This window comes from Xiphophorus hellerii, chromosome 18 (assembly GCF_003331165.1).
Source record: "Xiphophorus hellerii strain 12219 chromosome 18, Xiphophorus_hellerii-4.1, whole genome shotgun sequence".
Lineage (NCBI taxonomy): Eukaryota > Metazoa > Chordata > Actinopteri > Cyprinodontiformes > Poeciliidae > Xiphophorus > Xiphophorus hellerii.
In genome coordinates, this window is record NC_045689.1 from 10,998,783 (window position 1) to 11,023,141 (window position 24,359).

Here is a 24,359-nt window from a genome sequence, read left to right on the forward strand (position 1 = left end):
TGTATACATACCAGCACCTATGAGCAATTTATAAAGACCAACTAACTAAACAGTTATGTTTTTGAGAATATCAATTTAAAGAAAAAGTTTGATTAAATCATTTATATCCCTCTTTGTAATTAATGCAACACTTTTTATTTGCTGGGAGGCCTCCTTTCTACAGATTCTCCATCAGTTTGAAATCGGGAGTCAAGCTTGGCCACCATCACATCAAAACTTCCAGTAAAAAGAAACATATCAGAAAAACTTAACACTAACCGATATTAATCATTCAGAGATCACTGTATGCACTTTGTGTTGGTCTATCACATAAAAGCCCCCCAGAACACTAAAATTTGTGTTTGAAATGTGAAAAAGTTCAATGGGTATGAATACTGTAGTCTGCTTTCCCACTCAGACTCTCCATCTGCTGATTGGTTTAGACCATCTGTTGCTTCACCGCATGGTAAGTGATAAGATTTGCTTCAGTCGAGTTAGAAGGAATGCCGGCACACCTGTCAGACTTCATTTTCAAGATGGATTGCCTTCTGCGCAGGTTACTTTAATTTAACGCTTCGCTGACTGCAAGTTTCCCTTGGAGAAGCCAATAAGACATCAACAGATTCAGTGAAAATGCAGAATTAGGCCGTATGAAAAGATGCACTCAGAAGAGAGCTCAGCCAAACATCAGAATGCTTTTATTTGACGTTTCAAAGCAATGGATCAATTATTGAGTCTTTGATGCACCTGAGTTTCTATGGAAAGTTACCACACCGACTACAGCCGGGACCAGGTTACATTAAGCAATATCATTCAGTCGATTAATTCTGTCCGATTCAGATCTTATTGAAGGCAGCCACATCCACAGATTGAACGTATTCCTCGAAAGCAGTGATGGCTTCCTCCAGCAGATCCGTGCCCACTTTATCGTCCTCCACTACGCACCCTATCTGCAGCTTCTTGATCCCGTAGCCCACTGGCACCAGCTTGGACTGCCCCCACAGCAGGCCCTCCATAGTGACGCTACGGACGCACTCTTCCATCTTGGCCATGTCCGTCTCGTCATCCCACGGCTTAACATCAAGGAGGATGGAGGACTTGGCGACAAGCGCCGGCTTCTTAGACTTCTTGGCGGCATACTCGGACAGGCGCTGCTCTCGGATCCGAGCTGCCTCTGCGCTCTCTTCGTCGTCATCGGAACCGAAAAGGTTCATGTCATCTTCGCTTGTGTTGTTTGGGGAGGCAGGCGAAGTGGGTGGGAGAACAAACTGACTCCTGGCTGACGGGAGCCGCGCTCTCTCCGTCTGGAAGGACTTGATGTGGCAGTACCAGCGCCGGAGGTGGCAGAAAGCCTGCGAGGGCGGAGAAGGGATGGCATCGAACACTGCGGCGTCAGCTTGGGACACCGTGAAACCCTCTATGTAGCTTCTGTCTGTCAGGAAATCATTAAGCGCCTTGAGGCCTGCCCGTGAGCTCAAATCGCCAAACACCGTTTTAGTTGAAGGCAGGCGAGATGGCAGAGTTGGCTGGGATTGGCTGGGAGCTGGAAACGGGTGCTTGAAGGTTTCCTGCATGGGAACGTCATGTGTGAGGAGGATTTCAGCAGTGTGGCCACTGAAAGAATCAAAGCAACACATAATAAGTCACTGAGTTTATTCACCATGCACCAATGATTGCGTGAGAAGCCAAAATTAAGGGCATGCATGCATGCATGCAAAACCCACACACAGACTCACAAACACAAAGAAGTCTTGTTAATTTTTAATTAATGAAAACAGTCGTGTTATTTAAAACCCACTGGATCAACACTACAAAGCTGTACACTCTGGTTGGTTCATGCACCAATTACATAGACGACCAAAATCACATCCCATAAACACAAAACCACATAAACTACATATCTGGTTGATTTAGCAACTCATGAATATTTGGTAGACGTTTAAGAAGGTGAAATCACAGGAAAGGTTCGAGGTCCATCTCCAAAGCAGAGCAGGGCATGGTCAGATCGAAGCGGCTTATGACGTCGGGGTGAAGGACTCCGAGACGCCCTACACTCGTCCCACGGGCAAAGATCTCAGCACAGCGACCCGGGAAGAAGGTGGAATCTGAAAGAAACGTTTTTAAAAAATGTAAACTTGGAAAAACATATCAGAAAAAGACCAAAAGTTTTTACAGGTGTATTTTAACAACTCCTTTTTGTATAAAAGCAGCTCAAAGAAATCCAGCTCAATGGGAGAAATTTCAGACGGAGCACTGAAGAGAGATGAGAATCGTGAAAGAAGGCAGTGTTCCAGTAGCTCATTGTCTGCTGGCTTCATCTTGTCCAAGAATAGCCTTGAGGCGTGCTAGGGATTATTGTCCTGGTGGAACAGCAAAATATCTCCAAGTTTCAACGATAAGGTTAAGATTTAAGGTAAATTTTAGAAACATAGGTTTTGGCCACCACTGGATCAAAAGCATGACTTTCAGTCGCTAAGAGATTATTCTTGACACTGTGGCCAAACAACTCCATCTTTATCATAAAACCTCTCTCTATAAAGGTTGAATATTCAGAACAATACACAATTTAGAGTTTCAACATTGAGCTTCTGTCATGGCCTCAACGTCAGCCCAATTGAAAAATGTGTGGAATTATTTCTGAAAAAATAATGCAACTCGCTATGGGATATTTCACTAAATGTTAGTGGGACTGGATGCATATATGTGTGATTTTGACCCTTTTTGAATAAGAGAAAATCCAAAATAAATTTCACTCATCCTTGTTTTTAAGAATGACTGAAACATGGTTATTATGTATATTTATCTAATCCACCATAAGTGGTCTCTATTATCTGCCAGTTTTTACTGCTGCCATTTGTCTCTCTTAGATGATTTTCCCTTTGAAAAACGAGGATTTCTTCCACATCACAGATGTGTGAGTAAATCACAGAGTGTGGGTGAAACTGTTCGGTTCAGGCTTAATGATCATCATTTGTTCGCCCACGTTCATCATCAACTCTCAGCTCTTCCGGACCCCAAAACGAGGCACGACTTCCTGTGTGCCACAAAACTCCCAGATAAAAATCGGCGTACTCCATAAGTCCTCATAGACTCCAGTCATATTCAAACCTGAATGCTCAATTTTTTCGCAAACAGACTTGTCAAGAGATGACAGAAAGCAGTGGTTACTACAGTAACCCCCCCCCCCTTTTCCACACGTACATAAATGTGGCATGCTCCCATAATGCCTTGCTTCTTCCCACGCTGTCTTGCTAATGGGTTCCAGAGCCCACAGCCTGGACATTCTCTCATCACCGTGGGGGAATAATAAGAGTACCAGAGCGAGAGAGGATGACACAACGGCAGGGTAATTCTACCTCTCACTTTAGCCCCATGTCCATTAGCAGGACTACATCAGTGGGGTTGCTTGCGTTGGCAAGCACGTCATTAGCTTGCACCATAAATGGGAAGCCATGGCAACTATATAAATAGCACCGGGTATATCCTAAATAACTTAGCAGTCAATGAAAATCCTCCACTGGAGCCTGGCAACATTCCACACACTTCTCCATCTTTCAGGAGCAGAAACGGCAAGCGGATCGATTATTTCCCAGCTGATGATGCTGTTGGATTTGAGACTATTAAACAAAAATCCTATTTTCACTTTAGAACAACTCTAGCATCATTCCTGCAAACAGGCAACTTCAGGTTAGAAATAATAGACAATTAACTCGAGTATTTGCTATGACTTGAAGTAAAACAGGAGGAACGTTTTATAGAAAGACCTAAAACAGTTTTTTAGTAGCACTTAATGCAGACGTAAAAAGTCAGTCCTTGTTCCTTGTTAGAAAAAATAAGGGAGCTTGAAAGTCTTTCTGCCATAATTTGCTTTCACTCAAAAATATCAATAAAAAAAAAATAGAGAAATGGACACAATATATGATGTAATTTGCCTCTGGATGTTTCTATGCTTGTTCAGACTTTCTGGTTCAAGTCTTATTTAAGAAAGAAACTTTGAGTCAGTGTGTAAGTTTCCATAAAAGTTGGCAAAAATCCCATGCGGTGTACCCCAAGGTTCCAGCTTGGGGCCCCTGCTATTTAACAAATAAGACAAATTACCATAGTTATGCAGATGATGCACAGCTCTACATTATATTATCACCAGGCAGCTAAACCAATCCAATAATTGAACAGATACTTAGAACAAATCAATGCGTGGGTGTGCCATAACTTTCTCCAGCTGAACAGAAATAAGTACCAACAGTGGTACCTGTACCACAACTTGAGAAACACTGATATGAAGAATACCATATCTTAGGCTTGAATGAGCATGACGGATATGTTCAACAATTGTTTCTTTTGGTGAGACTAACCATTTTTATTTTCTCTTAAAATTTTAAATTCTATTTGAGTTCGAATATAAACCTTCTATGTTCTGGATACATTTCAAATAATGGAACTCATCCATTTTTTGAATCAAGAGTATTCATTGAGCCACATTTTAATCACACAAACTGTGACAACAGCAAATCGATATCTGAACAAAAAAAAACTTGCTCCAGGTCAAAGTCCCTGCCTTGACAAATGGACCGGGTCTTTGCATTGGACACAGTTGTTAGGTGAAACATGGGCATCTGTCTCCTAAGCGATTCTGTCTGACTGTGGATCCCTCGGCTCGTCACGTCATCCCCTTTCTCCAGGTTTGGAAACGGAAGCTAACCTGACACGGACTCCCCTGGAGGGGTCCTGCCTCGCCCTTTGGATGGACATATCGTGAAGATGCCTGAAAGATTATCTGGGGTCATGACCTTGTAATGGGGCTAAGGACACGCTGGCATATGTGGGGAGGCGCTAAAGGTGCAGAGTGCGTGTGGAAAAGTGAGAAAGAAAATTGTGTGCTGCGTTTCTGTCCCACTGCTGAGCACTGCAATGGCTGACGTGACTCCCATGCCCGATCTCCACACTGCAGGCGGTGCACACTCCTCCAGGCTTACGTCGCACTGTCACACTCTTTGGTCTCCTCTCATATTCTCCTCCACCTTCCCTAACTGCCTGCCCTCTATCCTCTCATCGCTCATCCAGTGATACTCAAGCGCATTGATTTGCAGTCTGAATGGGCGGTCTGAGACCGGAAGGATCTCCGACAGGGCGACCTTGGAGGCAGGCAAGGCAAGGGATGAAGAGAGTAAAAGGTAGGTAGAGATGGAGAAAAGGAGATGAGTGAGAAATCCAACACTGCGATGGATTTCACCATCGCAGTGCAAACAGAAGCTAAGACAAACACAAACCTTTCTGATTGCTAATTTCACAGGGGTGGAAGACAAAAATCAGTCCGACTCATTCTTCTGCTTTTTAAGTTAACATTCTTCCTCAGATATTATTGTTCCACCTCCACATTGATAACATTCATCCTCTGCAGTGCATAACTGTGGCCAGGGGTTTGAAAAATCTTGTGGTTCTGAGTTTCTTACTTCATCTCTCATCATGACAGACAACCTTTTGAAGGTCATTCTGACAGATTTCATCACAAAAGGAGAAGGTTGCATTTTGGCCCACAACCTCATAAACATTGAAGCTCATGTGACAAGTTCGAGTAAATGATAGCACAAACAAAGTCCAGTGTTGTTTCAGTTTATTTGACAAACTGTGATCCAACTGCTGTATTGGATGGACAAAATGAGACCCGTTTTTGCAAAATGATGTGAAAACATGTAACGCAGCCAGAAGCAACATTTTTTATTCTAACTCGAGTTCCTTGATACTGAAAAGCTGCTAACTTTCTTAAAATATCATAATTATTTTTGTTTTGCTATGTTTTGTTCTAACCACAGCACTTACACAGTACTGATTTATTCACAGGGTTCCAATCAACAGAGTAGAATCTTATTCATGAAGGACAATTGATCCTCAGGCTGCAACAAAATTCCACAGGTCTTTTTTTGAGTCGGAATACTCCAGTTAATGAATCGATTACTCAATTAGTTGACGATTAGTTCAATCGTTAATCATTTAATTAACGATTAATAGTAATAATCATTTCAGCCCTGATAACATGTACTCAGAACAATCTCAAAGAGGGTGGCGTCAATATTGCATCCTTTTCCAGAATCAAATTTCCAAAGTTTAGAATAATTTTGATCACTCCAATTATAATAAAGTACAAATGTTCCCAGTCCTCAGACTTTAAATATGGAACCTACATCCAAAATACTGGTCAGAGAACTGACGGAAGGAAGAACTGATGAAAAAATAGACATATCTAATTCCAATGTTTAACATGTTCCAACATGATAAACATGAAACATGCAAGTCTGAAAGAATAATCACTTTTTGTTTTTTTATCCCACATCAATCCTAGTCTGGGAAATATTTTCTCAGACTCCTTAAAAGTACCTTGTATTTAACATGTGTAATAACCATGTCACGTTCCTAATTTTGTTGCCTTGGATTAACGTGTTAAATCATTAATCGGTTCAGACAAAAATATTTTCAGCCTGAGTGATGCTATGTATCTCTCAGAGCAAGCTGAGGTCAGAAAGTGACGGTGTGTAAAGAGCTGTGGAGGCTCCTTCCTGAATGGGTTGAGCTTCCATCTGACCATCCACCATTATTCTCCACTCATCTGAGCTGGAGTCCTGAAAGCAACGGGTCCAATTGGGAAACTCAGGGATCCCCCTCTGGAGAAATACTTTCCAAGTCTTCCAGAGAGTGTATACAGGGAACTCACTTTTATCCAGGATCTTAATTCTTCAATCCTGAGCCATATCTTGTGACCACATGGGGTTGGAACTAGAAGTGCTTCCCTCTTTGTGCTGGCATTGATTTTAAATGACTGGATGTAGATCCTCTGCCCATCTTTGTTCCTTAAACACAGAGCTTTTCATAAACGCTCTTCTGTTATCTAAATGACTATATCCGGCTCATGACATCACTTGGTCAAAATAACATTACTAGCCCCGTGTTGCTACTTTTTTAAAAATGTAATTGAAAAGACATAACAGGAAGCATCTTAAAATCAAACTGAATGAGTCATTAGGACTTTTGTTTGTAATTTATGTAGCCATCCAGATTTTAGGCTGCATTTACAAAGTAGACATGCTCACTAAACTACTTCCTCTTGCACCTCAAACCCCATCAGATTTCACCTACGCTAAGCTCCACAATTTACCATGGAAACAGAAAGATCAACAATTCTCTCCTAACAACCAATGCTGTTTAGGGATTTACATAATCCCAACGAAATCTGCCTTATATCACATTTCTGATCATTAAATTAAAAATCTAAAAAAATCCCCCCATAAAACTGTGTTTTTCTGTTTTAATGGACTCTGAGCCAACAGAGCACACTCCTTATTGGATGTCCAGTCCTAGTTGAGTCCAGATTGCTTACCGTCTGCAGCCTGGATGTGGTATCCCTCTCCACGAGCTGCTTTCATCTCCAGCAGCTGCATGGTTCGGTCCAGCAGGCCGTGGATCACCTCAAAGCCTGGAGTCTTGTTGTAATAAATGGCACAGAAACGCCGACTGTTCCTTGCCCCAACATCTGGATGAATGAAACAATGCTTAAATTCGTTGACAGTGTGTATTTGTGCACCTAAAAAGCATTCTAGCAAAATAAAATGTCCGCTAAAGAAATAAATATCTGATTTTACTCAGGCAACAGCAACCCCCAAATGGGCAATGTGTCATACGTCATTTCATGCTCAAGCATATTCACACCTTTGCTCTCATCCTTCAGCACCACATCAGATATCTCAAATAGTTTGAGAGGAAGGGGCATCTTCTTGTTGGCAGCTATCGTTTTCAGCAGGCCAGGAAGTAAAGTGGTGCGTGCCACCTGGTGGAGGAAGAAAAAAAAAACATCGGAAAAGTCGAAAGCATGGCGGCAGTTTATTAAAGAGGAAAAGGGCACCACCCAGTGGAAGAATAACAGTACAAGTCAGATCGACATGGTTCATTCCGTTACAAGATAGGATGAAGGGAAGAGATTCACTGCAAAAAACCTTTTACTCTTTATATTTGGCTCATGTAGTCAACCGTTACTGTACAGCTGGGTGCACAATTATAGGAGGAGATCTCTGGGCTGACCTGAACTACACTGGATGAACTTGAGAACGCCTAGAGATGACCCAGAATGAGCAGAAAGTGTCACCATAGTGATGACAGCTGTATCAAATTCTCAAAAAAATTTGTTTTAATAAAATTTTATGCCGAGGAAAATGATTTCAGAATTGACATTTTAAACTTTATGTAGCATCTCCAACTAGCAATTAATTTTATAAATAGTTTTCACATTTTTAAATAGCTTTAAATGCGCTTCCTCGTACATTGCTTTGAACACCGTTACAGCATGTTCACATAAAAACATTTTCAGAATTAATTTTAAATTGTACGGTAATCAGAAAACTATTTTATGTTTCCGGTCAAGTACAGTTTAAGTTTTAAAAAAAAAGGACAAATATTGATGCATCTCCAGTCAAATGGTAAAATCTGTACAGCACTCATCTTAAAGTTACATAGAAAACAGTTTTGAGAGACTTAACATTACAGTAGAGGACAGGTGGTAGAAAGCAAGATAATTCTCATAGATGCATTTTTATTCGATAAGTAATCTGCTTCATCCTTTATCCCAGAGCGAGTCTGTGCTCAGTGAGAAACTCAAAGTTTGTATGTAATTATTCTGTGTTTCTGTCAAACTGTATCTCACCTGGAACTCTGCAGTCTTGGGGTTGGAAATGTGAATAGCTCGGGTCTCAGAGATCTTTTTTCCAAGCTTGTCTGCTATATCTTCTTGAGAACACTACAAACAGTGAAATAATGACCATTTTTAGGTTTACAGAAACAAAAAAATCAAGGTAAGGTTTATATTAATGTAATTTTATCATTTTTCACCAGAGCAAAGGTGAAAGCCTCTGTGAATCCAGCAGCTGCCAGGTCTTGTCTCAGCAGCTCTGTCAGTTTATTGAGAGGAAACTGCAAACAAACAAAACAAGTCTCACAAGATGTAACATTCTCTGGTGCTTCTAAAGACGAGTTGTTTATAGGAAACCAAAGCATGGCACCTGGGTGGCTATGGTGTAGGTGCTTGGCGTCGTGCGGGTGATTTTGTTAAACCCGTAGGCGATGGCGGCGTCCTCCATGATGTCACAGGCGTGGATGACGTCTGGACGGGTGGGGGGGATCTCCACCTCAATCTCATCACCGACGCCGGTGGGTTGGGAGAGGAGGCACATCCGGGTCAGGAGCTGAGCAATTCTCTCCGTTGATTCCCTGATGGGAGCAGGAATGAAGGAAAAATATCAGCATTTGTTTAAAAATAAAAAAAAAACTTATTTGTGTTTGTTGAAAACAATTGGTGCAGTACAATAATTATTGATAAAACATTGAAGGAGTACCTACACTTATTCTTTACCAAATCAACATCTGAGAAGATTCAATATTTACTTGAAAACTTTGAAACTGCATAAATGCTGGTTTGAATGCATGTAACTTGCATATTTTAACACATTGAGTGATCCAAATAAGTTACCTAATGCCAACTTTTTTGTTGATGAACTCGCCAGACAGCTTCTCCTTCCTGTAAGCCAGTTCCTGCAACACAAACCAGGAAACAGCAAAAACTTTGAAACCATGTCAGTAAAGTGATTATTGTTCAAAAGAAGAAAATAGAAGTAGAAACAGTACAGGGTATATGCAGGTCTTTCCATCTGGGTACACCACTTCAGCCTGCTCCACCCTGCAGAGGAGAAAAAATGTAAGAGAAATTGAACAATTTTCAATGAATTAATGAGTCTTTGTTGTGAAGCCAGTGAGTGTGAGCTTAGCAAAACAAAGCAAGCATAAACAAAGTCCTCCAACTAAGTCATCCAACTGCTTAAATCTGGAGAATATTTAAGATTGCACTAAGAGGTCATTAAAAGATCAATGTTAATAAATAACTTTCTGGCAGCTGAATTTCGTTATGTTTCAGTAGAGCTGAACCAACTAATTGGATTAATTATGATGAAAAAGGCCATTTGCTGCGATATATGTACCATATAATTGAATTATTTTTATTTGAATCTTTAATGTAGTTCTCATATTGTTAAAATGAAAAAAAGTAGAATTACTAACTTTTTAATCTGATCAATTATCAGAGAAAATTATCAATTGAACAATCAGTTACTAAAATAATTGTTAGTTGCAGCCCTATTTTTCAGCTATCTCTAAATAACAGATTTTGCAACAACTTTATAAAATGTACACAGCCTTGGAGAAGTATTCATATAAATTCAACTACAACTGAATCTGTGGAAAGTCTTAAAAGCTGCTGTTCAAAGATGCTCTTCATCCAGTGTGACTGAGCTCAAACTATTTAGGAAAACAGAAAGGACAGCAATTCTATGGATGGTTGTAAGTATCAAGCTAAATACAAATACACACTTTTTAGATTTTTAAATATTCAAAGAAATTTTTATATTCAACTTTTTTCATTTCACTTCCTCAATATCTTCTACTTTGTGCTGATCTATCACAGCAAATCCTAGTAACATATTTGTGGTTTTCATGCAGCAATACGTCCAAAGGTTTGAGGGGTGTGAATTATTCGGCAAAAACTAGAAGTGAGAACCTATTTTAGCAATCAGAGGTGGCTGAAGGAACGGAGACTTACGTGAAAGGCTGAGCACAATACTCGCTGAACATGGTCACGATCATGTCCAACACGATCTTTCCCTGCAGGAAAGAACATGGCGAGGGTTGAGCCCGTTTCTAATGGCAACAGTAAGAGGTGATGAGTTTGTATTTGTCTTGTCTAGGTATTACCTTAGTAAGATCGGTTGCTGTGCACTCGATAAAGACGTTCTTCGTCTTTAAACTGATTTTTGAATGGTCCCCTGGAACCAAAGCAAACTTTCTAACTCAGTATTGTCTAAACTGTACAGTAGTTATGTTCATTTTCAAGTTTAAGTGACTACAAAAAAATAAAATAAAAAATCTCACCGTTGATTATAGGAGGCATTGACAGTACAATGCCGTTGCTGTCATAGATGACTGGATACACAGGCTTGTCTTCAATAATAGGGAGATAATGTTTCAAGTGACTGTCTGTCTGTGTGAACAACATGATTACGATTGGGTTAGCTGTTAGCATAATGAGCTGCTCTGAGAACCAAAATCCAGATATCTAAATCAGCTGTTTACCTTGTAGAGGCTCATGAGCTGAGTAGCCGTGTACTCTTTGGTCTGGTTTAGCGGTCTGAAGCAGATGTCTCCGGGAGCTTTGGCTGTGTAGGTGAACGGACCTGAGATGGTGTCCAGGTCATGGGTGCCAATGGCAACCAGGCTCCTCTTTCTGGATAAACACAGTTAATACTTGACTCAGTTAGAATAAATGAAAAGGATATATGTTTTTTTCTGTCTCTGAAAATCAGTTTTATTGGTTATTGTCTTGAAAAAGCCTAACTCGTTGCTCTACGTCAGCACTTTGAATTCATCTGTGGAGTCCGGTTCATTAAGCCATTATGTTGAATGCTTTCCTCATTACTAATATGAAATGACAATTTCTCTACATTAAAATAAAATAAAAACATGGAGAACAAAAACAATCATTCAAAACCGTGACTGTGATCTCAGTGCTTCCATGTTAGGGGTGGGCATTTATTGTATCATTTATCAGTTATCGTAATAAATTTCTTATAATTTTGAATTAGCTGTGTCACAATAAATTCTAATTAATGATGTAAAAAAAAAAGGTCACTATTGTCAGGTCTGTTACTTTTACTATTTCTTCCATAATTTGTTCAACTAAAGTATGAATAAAGAAAAATACATTTGCGAATGTGCGAGCAGTTTGGTGATACAAATCACACTTCTTTGTGACTAATGTCCTAAAGAAGCATAGTGCAAATGCATATATTTTTCAAAAACTGTGTCTGTGGGGCTATGATTGCTGTGCCATGGAGTCAGAGCTGGAGAGTTACCTAAACAAAAAGTAATAACTACTTCTTGTTACCATTTTTACTGTTATGATAATAGTACTATAAGATATTGTGATAATTCCTATTGCAGGTGTTCCCGCCTAAGCTTAGCGCTGGCCAACAGTATACGTTGTGAGTGAATCAGCTCAGAAAAACACTACAGAAGTGATAGAAACCTTCACCTAGTGCTCAGACTTCATTATTCTTCTGCACTGACCTGCAGATGTTCTGATGTAGCTTCTCCTGCAGCTCAATGAAACTGTCATAGCGCTCCTGAGTGAAAGTGATGTTCCTCAACACTGCTGCCACAGCATGGGGTCGCACTGCTGCTGTCTGGAAAAAAACACATTAAAAACACTTTATTCTCTACAAAAATTAAAATTAGTTGCAAAGGGAACTTCAGACAGCAAAACAAATCTCTTCTCACACACCTCTTTAGTGATGATCAACCTCTGAGGCTCCCCACTGTCTGGACTCAAGCGTCTGTATCGAGGCGCCTCGAGCCTGAAACAATGTTTTATTTGTATCAAAAGTAAAACAATTCAAGAAACAAAAAATGCATTTAACAACAATAATTGTTTGTATTCAAGTCCGAAATTCTTCATTTCTTTCCCCCAACAAACCATTTGATTATACTGGATAAGATTCCCATTAAATGAAGTAGGTTGTGACTCACTTATTCTTGAAGACCTGTAGACCACGGACAAGCCCCTCCAGACACAGCAGGTCGTAGCGGTTAGCTGGCACGTCGATCTTATACAGAATAACATCGGATGCGTCTGAAGCTTTAGAGTCGCCCTGCTCCTTGCTGATTATCTCCCTTTCTGAGGTCTAGGATAGAAACAGAGCAATGATGGTTTATAATTTTCTTCTTTACTCCTGTCTACAAATCATCTGTAACTTTATATTTTACTATTTGTTGAAAGAAAATTCTAGATTCCTTGTATTTGCCTGTAAGCAGTTGAACAATTCATGCCAGTAAAGCTACAGTGTTTTTGTTTATCAAATATAAACAAGCATTTTGGGTTTATGTAACCAAAATAAATCACTTACAATTTCATCCAACTCCAGCCCAAACTCAAAGCATAACTCGTCAAACTCCTCATCAGCTACAACAAGAGAAAAATTGTCAGTAATAATGTATATGCAGTTCATCAGCCATCTGATGATGTGTCTGCAGCTAGAAGAGAGGAAATGATGCAACCATACAGACATAAGCTGAAGAGATGTGACGCGTTTTACTTTATTAAACTAACACAAACACTAGCAAAAATTAACTCATGTTTAAATAAACATAAATCTACCCTCAAGTAGTAGCATGTTTTTCATAAGCTAAAAAAGTTATGGAAAAAACTGGATGGTTAGCTAAAATTAGCTGTTAGCACTCAATCAATGAGCTGACAGGCAGCAAGTTCAGCTTTTGCTATTATGCTTTCTTGCTTCTTTCAAAGTCTAAAAAGCCCATAGAATCAAAGACAGACAATTTATCAGTTAATTATAAAAGCAAATGACAAAACTTACTGTATGTTCTGCCCAAAGCTTTAAAGAGAAAGTCTCTTTTAACTCCGACAGTCGGCATGTTTAGCTGCTAATCCTAGCCAGCTCAGAGGTGAAAGGACCCTACTAGTCGAATATAGCTGTCTGCTGCAGTGCCTGATTCAAAATCGGATCGCAAGCTATTTGAGTCCATACCGCCATCTACTGTACACATGACTGTGTAATATATCCTTATCGTCCACCCACTCAGTTTATTTATTTTTTGTCATGAAAATAAACACGTAATTCTTTCCTAAATATATAATTGTTGTCTTTATTTTCTTCAGTTCTCAATATTTATTTTATTCTCTTTCAGGTGTAAACTAGCAGGTCAACAATTTATAGTACTTTTGATTCACCTTTTCTTTTCCCAAAAGGAATTAAATTCAAAATTCTGAAAGGAGAAGAAGGAAAAACGACGACAATAAATAGTACTTTATACTTAAGCACAATAATGGAGAAATTGAGAACTGCTTTGATTTGATGGATGGATGGATGGATGGATGGATGGATGGATGGATGGATGGATGGATGGATGGATACCATTGTAAAACAAGAAACAATTACGTCTGGAAATAAAATACATTTTTCCATTCTTATGCCAGTATAAAATATTTTAATCAGATGGTTTTCCAGGCTGTATAAGAAACCTGAACTGATACGTTTGTCAACATAACTGGTGTTGATTCATATTCTGAAGTTTCCAGGCAAGCAGGAATAGAGTCCAAAGTTCATTTATTCCTCGGGCAGGCTCTGTCAACGACAAAAAGCATTAAAAGATAAAATAACCTTTATGTATCTACTTGTTTATACTTGTTTATCTTAAATACCCTAAAACTATCTAAACGAGCTGTCAGTGTGCTGCTGTAGCCTCTCTCATACACCACATTTGTGGATGATTATTTTAAAAAGCCGCATGTTATGCGTGCGCGTGACTGTCGTGTGCATGGCCTTGTCTTTCTTGTGACCGCCAGTAACCCGTGTAGTCACCTCGAGACCTCCTTCTATCTATCGCTGGTCGGTCTCTAGCACGCGCCACCTTCACGAGTCCAATCACAACGCAGAGAAACCCCCACCCCTTCCCTTTCTCCTTCTTCCATCCCCACGCGACCTACCGTCCACACGCGCGTTCCATATACAACAACGCGAACGCGCGTGGGCACTCTCGGAGCTCACTGGGCGCGCAGCATCCACAGACCGACGCAAAGATCCGGTGGGTTAACGGTTTCAGGCTGCGAAGAAAGCCTGGGCACAGTCGGAGAAACTGACCGCTGGTTGGAAACCTGCACCGGTGAGTTTCCTCTTAATGTTTGTCGACTTGTGGGATGCTACGTCAAGTTACTAATAAATGACAGAAACCTACTAAAGTAACGCATGTTATACTTTTTAAAAATATTAATACACATGTCTTTGTTTGAGCTCATGTGCTTCAATCGCTTTTAATGTAACAAACTGAGAATGTTAATTGAATATTAGAGAGAGCGACACACTTCAAAACGGGTTAGGCGGCCTTATTAATAATTGATGACAGCAAAACACAGATGAAGTCCTTCAACTTACGTCGTTATGTGTCAAATGCGATTTTTTTTCTCGTTTCCAACTATGTCGATGTACTAAACAGGATAGACACCGTCAGCATTATTTGTGCGGTTTTGTTTTTCAACTCCCAACTCGCTGTTTATTTTTATACTCATAAAACCGGAAGTTGTGAGTAAAAGTATGTGCATGACGCTTCTCCGTGCATTTGGATGTTGTTCCAGCTGGAACATCTGAGGCCCGCTGCTGAGACCACTGTGGTAATTAGATCAAAATTACACTGCATGCGTTTGGCCTCTCTGAAGTGTTAAACCACAACTTTTGGAAAACGTAAAAGCACAAGTTCATATTTCTTTAGGTGTGAACCTTTGCAGAGTTTCTGATTTTGATAAAATAGGAATAATTTATATTGGAGATATTTTTTTCTTGCCCCTAATATATCTGCATGTGTTTGCAAGACAGTGTCCCAGTCTGATGAAAATCACTGCCAAATCAGGAGGTGTAAAGTGCAAAAGAATAACACGACATTTCATTCGTGTTGCATGGTCTGTGTTAAAGTTGTGATTAGACCTGAGCAGGAATGGGATTCACATGTCATAACTTTAAGTTAAAAAAATAAATCACAGGATCACAGTTTACACTCACAAAAATAAAACAAAACAAGACACAAGTATTTAATTTATAAACTAAATATTTTAAATGCTAACTAAATATTTAGTTTGAAATTGGGACATTTATAAATGAATGAAGAACATGAAAAACTTTGAAAAATACCCCCCACCCCCATTTTTTCTCTTACAAGAGTGTAAATAACTCAGATTACTGGTGTTAATTTTTTGCTGGGTAATTTTAAAAGAGAACCCTGTCCCCCATAACTAACCAATGTCTTATTAGGTTTGTATCCTACTTAACTTTCTCATCATGTTTCAGACATCTCATTATCTGTTTTCTTGAAAAAACAAATATTTTGTGCCAACATGACACCTTTATGTATGTTTCACAACTCAAGAAATACAGTTGGTCGACAGTGAACTTGCATCTCACTCCTCTTGATGATGTTTTAATGTGGAGAAATAACTAAAGTGCTAAAGTTAGCATTTTTACACTGTGTTTTGCTATAATTTATTGATAGTTTGGCTTGTAACATATTTTAATATGATTCCAGTTGATCATGTGTGCTTCAGATAGAAAAATATGTTTTCCTCTGCTACATAAACTTAACTCTTTGCTTTGAACATACACATTTTAAGTTGTTGTTTTGGCTGACATTTTTGCAGTCCTGAACATAAACAGCAGTTTCATAGCCAAAATAGGTTACTTTTAAAAGAACCCCAATAACTTGGTTGCACAAAATGTGAGTTGGAAGTGCAATTTAAAAAAATCACAAACAACTGATTTGAGAGTTTAGTTCTGGAGTTGTCTTTTAGAAGTGTATTGATTGGAACTTTGAGCCAATTCTCGCATCTCTCTGGAATATTTCAAATTTTTATAAGCACATCTGCTTTAACAAATCCAAACTGTCCCCAAAAACACTGACTGTGAGTTCAAACCACTAACTGCTTGACAATTTATGCACTCTCCTGGGCTAGAAGTGCTTGGAGTCGGTTTGTTCTAAGATAGTTTGATGTGAATATAAATCACACAGGCAAACTCTTTCTCCTTACAAGGTAGATTTCTCTGAAGTGCCTCTGAAAAAAGACATGCCTGTTCTGATATAACATTATAAAACACATCTGACGTTAATATTTTAAAAGTGGAAGCATTTTTTATTTATTCGCCTACGTCTTTTAAATATGAATACCCATCTAACCTGGTTTTATAACATGTCCAGATCAGGTTCTGAAACCTTAGGAAAGCTTGCAGCAAAGGAAAGTTTGTGACCTGCATGTCTGCCAACAGTTTGTGTCAACAAAACATGTGCTTACAAAAGTAGAGTAAAGCTGCGGTCCAATTCACATAATCTAAACAATTAAAATGAAATCCCAACAAACTCAGTTAAGTTGTTTTGCAAGCTTTTGGTTATGTCATTACTTCAAAGGAGGAAATCTGTCCTGCAACACCAATGCTCCATGCCTACACATACAAACTAACCCCACATAATGTCCTCTTTCTCTTCACACACCTACATAGAAGCTCAAACACAGTCTGTGTCACTGCGTCGTCCTCTCTCCAAGGGCTATGTCAAAGTTTCTGCGAGACATCCGCCTGCCCAGCTCAGCTGAGAGGGTGTCAGCACCATGACGTCTGCACACAAAAGACCTCATTCAGTCGATCTCTCAAGGAAGCAATGATTCCCTCTCCCACACACACACGCACACACCCACACAAACACACACACGCCTGCCTGCTCACCCCACCACTACGTAGAACATAACACAATATTATTCAGTTAATCCAGAGAAAGGAGGCTCACTGCAAAGCTCCTGTTAGTTACATAAAACCAGCCATTGAGCAACTACAAGGCACAAATGAATGGTGGAAATTTTCAACCATGTTTAGGTGGGTTTTTTTGTTTTTGTTTTTTTTACTAAATAGTGCTGCACTCATGTATTATAATCTATAGGATCTGTAGTACAAAATGAAATTTCCTCTTTGCAGTTTAATTCTGTCAATATTTCAGAATGTTAAATTCATTTAAAATTAAAGATAACCACAGTAAACATAAAATTACATTTTTAAATGATCATTTGATCTATTTAAGTGTGAAAAGTTACCTAACCCACTGAAAGTAATTGCTCCCAAAATATAATAACTGGTTGAGCAGCAATATCTTTCATCAAGCAAGTCTGTTACATCACTGTGGAGGAACTTTGATCCACTCCTCCTTATAGAATTGTTATTTACGTTACACTGGAGGGTTTTTTTGAGCTTTAATGTACTGTAATTCAGAGTTTGATTATTCTACTCTAAAACCTCTGTTTTTTCCCTTAAAGTTGAAGGTGAAAATAGTAAAATATAACAATAAATTGCTGTTCAATGTTTACTTTCCTTTTCAGCATACTGCTAAAAAGAGTGTAGTGTAAGATGTTTCTGAACTTGGTAATTTCAGCTAATACATGATCTAGAAATAACGTACATCTCCTCTGCTGCTCTAAGAGGAAGTCCTTTTTGTGATCAGGGTTGTGTTAGATTTTGGATATAAGAGTATTTTTAAAGTAGTCACAAAAGCTGTAGAACTGCTTTGAGTGAGTTCCTGTAACCTGCTAAAATGAAATTAAAAGGTAACTTCCAAAGCATTTTCAAACAGTAATAAGGAAACTGCATAACATACAATAAAACACAAAGCTTAATAAATAATTTTTCTCTCAATAATATAAAGCTGAAATATCAGGTCTGCTCTGCAGGGCAGCTGTACACCCTGGTTGTCACATTCATTATGTGATTTTTCCTTGGTTTGCTGAAATAAACAGGAATTTGATTAGGAGACCTGTCAAATCTACATGCCTAATTAAAAATAATCAACAAATAATTAATAATAATAATAATAATTAATTCACAGAGGCATGTTGCAATTATTGCAGGTGGTTTACCACTAGTCTTATTGAAACAAATTTATTGTATTTAAACATTGACAGCAAACATTCTAAAATAATTATTATTGCAAATACTTTATCATTTGTTTATTCAAAAAGTTTTTAACTCTTATGAGACAAGGTATTAAATAAGGAGCCAGTTTGTAGAAGACATATTTATTCTGTTTTGCTTTGATTTAGTCAGGTGAGTTTTTATGGTATAAAATAAATGCTGGTTGCACATTAAGCTATCCTTCAGTTTCAAGAGGTTCATTTTTACAGCAGGTGTTTAGCAGTTCTGTTTGTGGTTTTCAGGGAAGTGAAAAAAGTTTGTCTGTCAATTCTGCTTAGCTTTTCTGTGTTGTCTCATATTAACGTCCTTTCTGCGTTAACAAATGCTTTCTGAACAAAATAAACTGAGCACTGACGAGGTAATGTTGTAAATTATGTGCCCCTGAGATTCGGTAGGCACATGCTTGCTTCAAGAACCTGAACTGTAAAAACGCAATATGGCTCACTGAAAACCATCTAGTTGCAAAATAATGGAAATCTGGGAAAGCAATGATAAAATCGTTGTGTATCAATTTTAGAGACACTTGAAGGATGACTGTATGCAGAGGAGAGACACAGGCAGGATGTGTCAGTGAGCAGTTTTTTATGGAAAACAATGTGATGCTTCAGAGAAGCTAGATGAGCCGCTCCCTCATGAATAATGAATTACTGTTCTTAAAATGGACTACTTGGGGACTTTAAAGTGGTAATACTCTGTCATTTTTTGGAATTCATTGTTTGTTTTTTTTCTGAATTTTGCTGCATTACATCCAAAAAACATCAGTGTAGCCTATTGTGATTTAATGTGATGAAACAATAAAGAGTTGTGTTTAATGGTGAAATATAAAACAGGATGCAGCCTTAACTGTAGCATAAGGTGATTCTACAAAGCATTGACTCATGCAATCAAGAAACAAATGCAAAGCTTACTTTTCAGATTTGTATTTGTAACATTTTGAAAATCATACATAATTTTCCTTCCACTTCACAATTGTTCACCACTTTGTGTTGGTCTGTCATTTAAAATCCCAATGAAATTCATTAAATTTTAGGATTGCAGTATGACAAAATGTACCAACAGTTCAAGGTCCATTAATGCTTCTGCCAGGCAATGTATGTCAAAGGCCTTAAGATGTAAAGTTAACCGTTGTCTCTGTTCAGGACTATGGACAGTTCCCAAGGTCCTCCAGGGAGACAGGGTGTTTATGGGTCATAGTATAAAAATATAGTATATATATGTATATATTGTCAAAGAATCATATTGCATGCCTTTGTATTTAGCCCTCTTTAAATAAATAAATAAATAAATTTTTAAATAAAGAGCAAAAATTTGCTTTTAGAAGTGTTAAAGGGTAAAAAAATGGCCTTATATGGGAAGGCTCTGCATCTTCTACATATGCATTTACAAACCTGGTACAGTTTACATTTTACAACCTAAATACATCTCCTTACTGTTCTCAACCTTTTTGACTTCCTTACTCATCTATTTTGGGTTTGATGTCAGTGGTGAGTGAGACTGATAAGCAGCTGGTGTCCATCAGTGAAGGAATACTTCATGCAAATATTGCAGAGTATGTTTTTGTGCTGATTAATTAAATGGTACCTACAGATAAAGTCAAATAAAGCAAGACTCAAAACCAAAGATTGTGTTTTTTGTCCCCAGTGAGGATGAAGCTGAAGAAATGATAAAAACACCATAATCTCTGCTCAGTAACCTTGGTTGCAGACAGTGCATACATTAGAACAGATTGGCTGGTGCCACAGCCTCTGATAGAGCATTTACCAAGGCCGGGATAGAAGTGTGCAAATGGTCATCTCAACATATTGTAGCTGTAATGATGGCTTTTTTCTTACAATAAAAGGAGACTTTTCAAACTTTGCGAAAATTAATATATCTGTACTCTACAATCACTGCATGATGTAAACTGTCTGCATATTTATATGGCAAGTATCATATTATGCACATTTTTCAAAAATAAGCTGCATTTGAATAAAGACCTTGAACTGCAGGGTGAAACATGACCACAGAGCGAAACATGGGTTGAAGACCAAGAGATATTTGGAGACAGGCCTATTCATGGCTTTTATGAACTGAGATGAGAGTGACTACTCAAATGCTAGCGAGGTTTGGGTAATATAGTTGTAGGTACAGATACTATGGAAAACAACTAGAAATTAAGTACCATCAAACTTCATTTCCCAAGGCTGAAGGTACTTTCCTCAATCACTAGGACTCCAAACTCCAAAACAAAAAATCTCACTTTTACTTTCTTAAATATTCTGGCTTATTATTATTTTGGGTTAATTGACTGCCCTGTAGTTCTTCAGTGATTAAATTGATTGTTAAAACCACAATTTTCCTAATAATTGTGTGTACACGGTATAAATGATTGTCTTATGTCTTAGGATTTTGCCTATGTCAAGATTTTTTAAAACCTACTTAATAATGAAACCAGGTAGCCTTTTACAACTTGAGTTGTACATTAATATCATCATTGACGTTTTTTTTCCCCAGGTTGAGTGGACATTATCTTCCAGTAAAAGAATCTGAAACTCTAGAAGAAAAGTCAAAGTTAACAGCATAAAGCCAGAGAACTTCAACAGCAGGAATAGTGTCTTCCTCCTCATCTCGTCATCCCTCCTCCCCACCAAAATGAGGCTCAAAGAGGACCTGAATCCCATGCTGCTGCTACTCTTCCACCTCACGGTGTGGATCTACACCGCAATTACCTTCCTGCCTTCCTACCTCCTCAGCTGGGTCTCCAGATCCCATAGGAATTTTTACGGGTCAGAGGAGGAACGGGCCAAGAGACCAAAGGCTTGTTCAGTTCTAGGACGCTCAGAGGGACCCTACAGAGCAGTCAGTGCCACCAAAAGGCTCCTTTCATCGCTACACCCTGGAGTGGATACGCTGGATAAGATGTTTGAGTACGCAGCCATGAGGTTCCCGCAGAGAGACTGTCTTGGAACGAGGGAAGTGGTTACAGAGGAAGATGAGCGACAGAGCAACGGGAAAGTGTTCAAGAAGGTAATCTGATGGTGGTTGCAGCAGCAACTTCTTAAATTTGCAGTGTAATGGAAATAAGTGGAGGAATATGGAACAAAAAAAAACTTTTATTAAATTAAATGTAAAGATAGTTGAAACTGAGTTTTCTTTAACAACATATCTGTCTGGTAATCTTAGTAACATCTTAATTTAAAGTTGCAAATCTCAAAACTATAATGTACTGAGGAGTCATCTTTTTCTTTCATAATTACATTAATCAAAACCTTTTTGAGTTCTGTTTTTAAATCTGAATTAAACATTGAACTGTTTTTCTCTGTAAAATGCAAAAACTTGGTTAAGTTTTGGATTTTTAAACATTCAAATGTCTCATAAGTTTTCTCCACTTACCTTGAAGGTTTATTGCTCATTTTTATCTTCAGAAACTTCAGCAAAATGTCCCCAACTTTTAGCTGTGTCTCTGCTTCAACACACCTGAGTCAGATATTCAGGTTATTAGATTGACACTGGAGAACTTTAATGTATATTGAGGATGTTATTCATCCATATAATGAAAGAACTAAGGAAACATCTAAAAGTTGCAGGACACTGGCCTTTGAGGACTGGAGTTGAAGTCCCCCAATTAAGATTATGTTCCAGCAAAACACTGATACACTTTGAATCAGCCAGTGGCCCATCACTATGAGGAACCAGAAACAGACTAGCTCAGCTCCGACAGACACTTCAGATCAGGTTAGATCCAGCACTTAAGAAGACATGAACGACTTCAGACGGGGAGAGAAAATCAGAGTAACAGGAAAAAATAAGCAGAGGTGCAGCAAACTTCACACAAACTCAGGAAGTGTTTGACAGCTCAACATCCATCTTGTACAGACTGTCCTTCGGGTTTCATTAGAATCAATATCACAGCTAGTTACCCCTGACTTCATATAGGGCATCAGCTAATAATTAATAGAGCTGTAATTAACTTTAATTTAAATTTTGTATTGAACGAGTCCCAACTGCAGATTGGGATGGAAAACTCTCAGGTTATTCCAGCGTATGTAATACATAAAGTAGTACATTTACTTAGTATTGAGAAGGATGGCTGAAAACAGGCATGACAGGAAGAAAGTGTAAGTTGTTGATTACAAGGAAAGGTGTCAGGGAGAAACAGAGTTTAAATTGTTAAAAATACGTAGGTGAAATCTTCTCTTATGGATTTTAGTCAAATTATGAGATAAATAAACTCTAAAGAACTGTTTACATTGTGAGTTGAAAGGCACAGACTCCCTAAACAGACAGTATCTCTCGCACAATGTTTGTTTTTGTTTAATCTAGTGAAATGATCACAGCTCTTGCTGCTCTGCTATGTCAAACATGTTGTCGTTAATGTCGCTCATACTGAAATTTAAAATATTAAGAGAAATTAGTTAGGAGGCAAACTTATATTGTTTTTGTGTGCAGTGGAGTGAACACAAATCAGAGGTTTCCCAACTTTGACGTTCAGGGATTTGCCCCTGAATTCCAACACTAATCCCACCAGTCTGATCCTTTTAATCCATCTAATACTCACTTGGTTTTGCAAGTCTAAATGCCTTAGCTATTTATTCTTCAAGTATTGAATCCATCCAGCAAGTGTAAATCCTTTCTAATGAGTAGAAAGGATCAGGTTAGATCCAGGTTAGATGTCTGTGTCTGCACTAGCATTTATGTACCAATAGGAGTCAGTATAACCTCACTAAACGTGCAGGAATCTCTGGCGTTTGCTGTGAGCATTTAGTGTGGGTATTAAAGGTAATGTCCAGAGTAGGAGCATGGGGATGACAGAAGACAGAAAAGTAGTTATGCAAAAATAATAATAATTATTATTATTAATAATAATAATAATTATTATTATTATAATAACTCTATAATGTGAGTTTTGGAGGAAGAACATAACTCAGTGCACATTGTGTTGTGATAAAAAGAGTGAAAGTGTTTTGGCTTTAATTTTTCTGTTAATAGCACCTATTAAGTGAATGGCTTTTTCCAACTACTTACTTGCTGAAGCTTTCTTAAAGATCAAATTAAATAAAACTCAATCTTATGAAATTTCAGTTTATAGAAATCTGCAGAATCTAAAAGCTTTATTAAAAATACATTATTGATCTTTGGATCATTGATCTTTGTCAGTAAATTGCTTTCTGCAGTTTTCTAAAACCTTGCCAATCCCATTACTTTAAGTGAATCAAAGATATCTTTTAGACCTGCATATTAAATAAGAAAAAAGTATTTACACAAAAAAATAAAGCATTTTAAACAAAACCTCTTACATGCATTGTTGTTTCAGCTGCAACCTTGAGGTCGGTGTCATGCTGAAAGGTGACTATCTGACCCGGTTTTTAATTCTGTCAAGGTTAGGGATTTGGCTGCCCAGCTGCAAACTGGCTAGCTTTTTTACCCTGTTTAAATCTCCGCTCTGCAGGACGGACTATTAGAAGTATTCATCTTTCTTTTTAAAATTTATATTTATTAATATTCTTGGTGCATGGTAAGTATTAGCACATATTTCCAGTAGGAACACAGACGAACGTATAACCTTTTAATAACCATAAAATGATAATTTGAACATCAGAGAAAACAAAAAGAAGAAAAGGGAAAGGAAACAAGCAAAAAAACAAACAACCTCCTTTCCCATCCCACCCCCAGTTATACTTCCTACATAGTTCTCACTTTACATGCATTTATACACATACACAGTCATACCATTTTCAACACTCATAAGTGTATGTACATCAGTCAATATATTTATATTTTCAAAGAATTTGCACAGGACATAGCTAC

The 24,359-nt window shown here is 38.2% G+C and overlaps 2 protein-coding genes across 3 annotated transcripts in view; one reads left to right on the top strand and one right to left on the bottom strand.

Moving 5' to 3' along the window:
- Positions 1 to 655: 655 nt before the first annotated feature.
- On the bottom strand, positions 656 to 13,570 carry farsb (phenylalanyl-tRNA synthetase subunit beta). Its single transcript, XM_032590498.1, has 18 exons — positions 13,437 to 13,570; positions 12,969 to 13,024; positions 12,592 to 12,746; positions 12,347 to 12,419; positions 12,133 to 12,248; positions 11,140 to 11,290; positions 10,939 to 11,047; positions 10,762 to 10,832; positions 10,610 to 10,671; positions 9,643 to 9,694; positions 9,488 to 9,549; positions 9,021 to 9,228; positions 8,851 to 8,931; positions 8,666 to 8,758; positions 7,678 to 7,795; positions 7,349 to 7,501; positions 1,937 to 2,084; positions 656 to 1,593 (listed from the first exon to the last, which is right to left on the bottom strand). The coding sequence occupies exons 1-18, from the start codon at positions 13,492 to 13,494 to the stop codon at positions 816 to 818; spliced, it is 2,544 nt and encodes an 847-aa protein (XP_032446389.1). The 5' UTR covers positions 13,495 to 13,570; the 3' UTR covers positions 656 to 815.
- Positions 13,571 to 14,506: 936 nt separating this feature from the next.
- Positions 14,507 to 24,359, top strand: part of acsl3a (acyl-CoA synthetase long chain family member 3a) — a 29,803-nt gene continuing 19,950 nt past the window's right edge. The window contains exons 1-2 of one of the 2 annotated variants that reach the window (XM_032546014.1): positions 14,507 to 14,742; positions 21,066 to 21,578. In XM_032546014.1, the coding sequence (XP_032401905.1) occupies positions 21,204 to 21,578 (375 nt within the window). In that variant the 5' untranslated portion in view covers positions 14,507 to 14,742; positions 21,066 to 21,203. The remainder of the gene's footprint in view (positions 14,743 to 21,065; positions 21,579 to 24,359) is intronic. The other variant, XM_032546013.1, reaches the window with a different exon arrangement.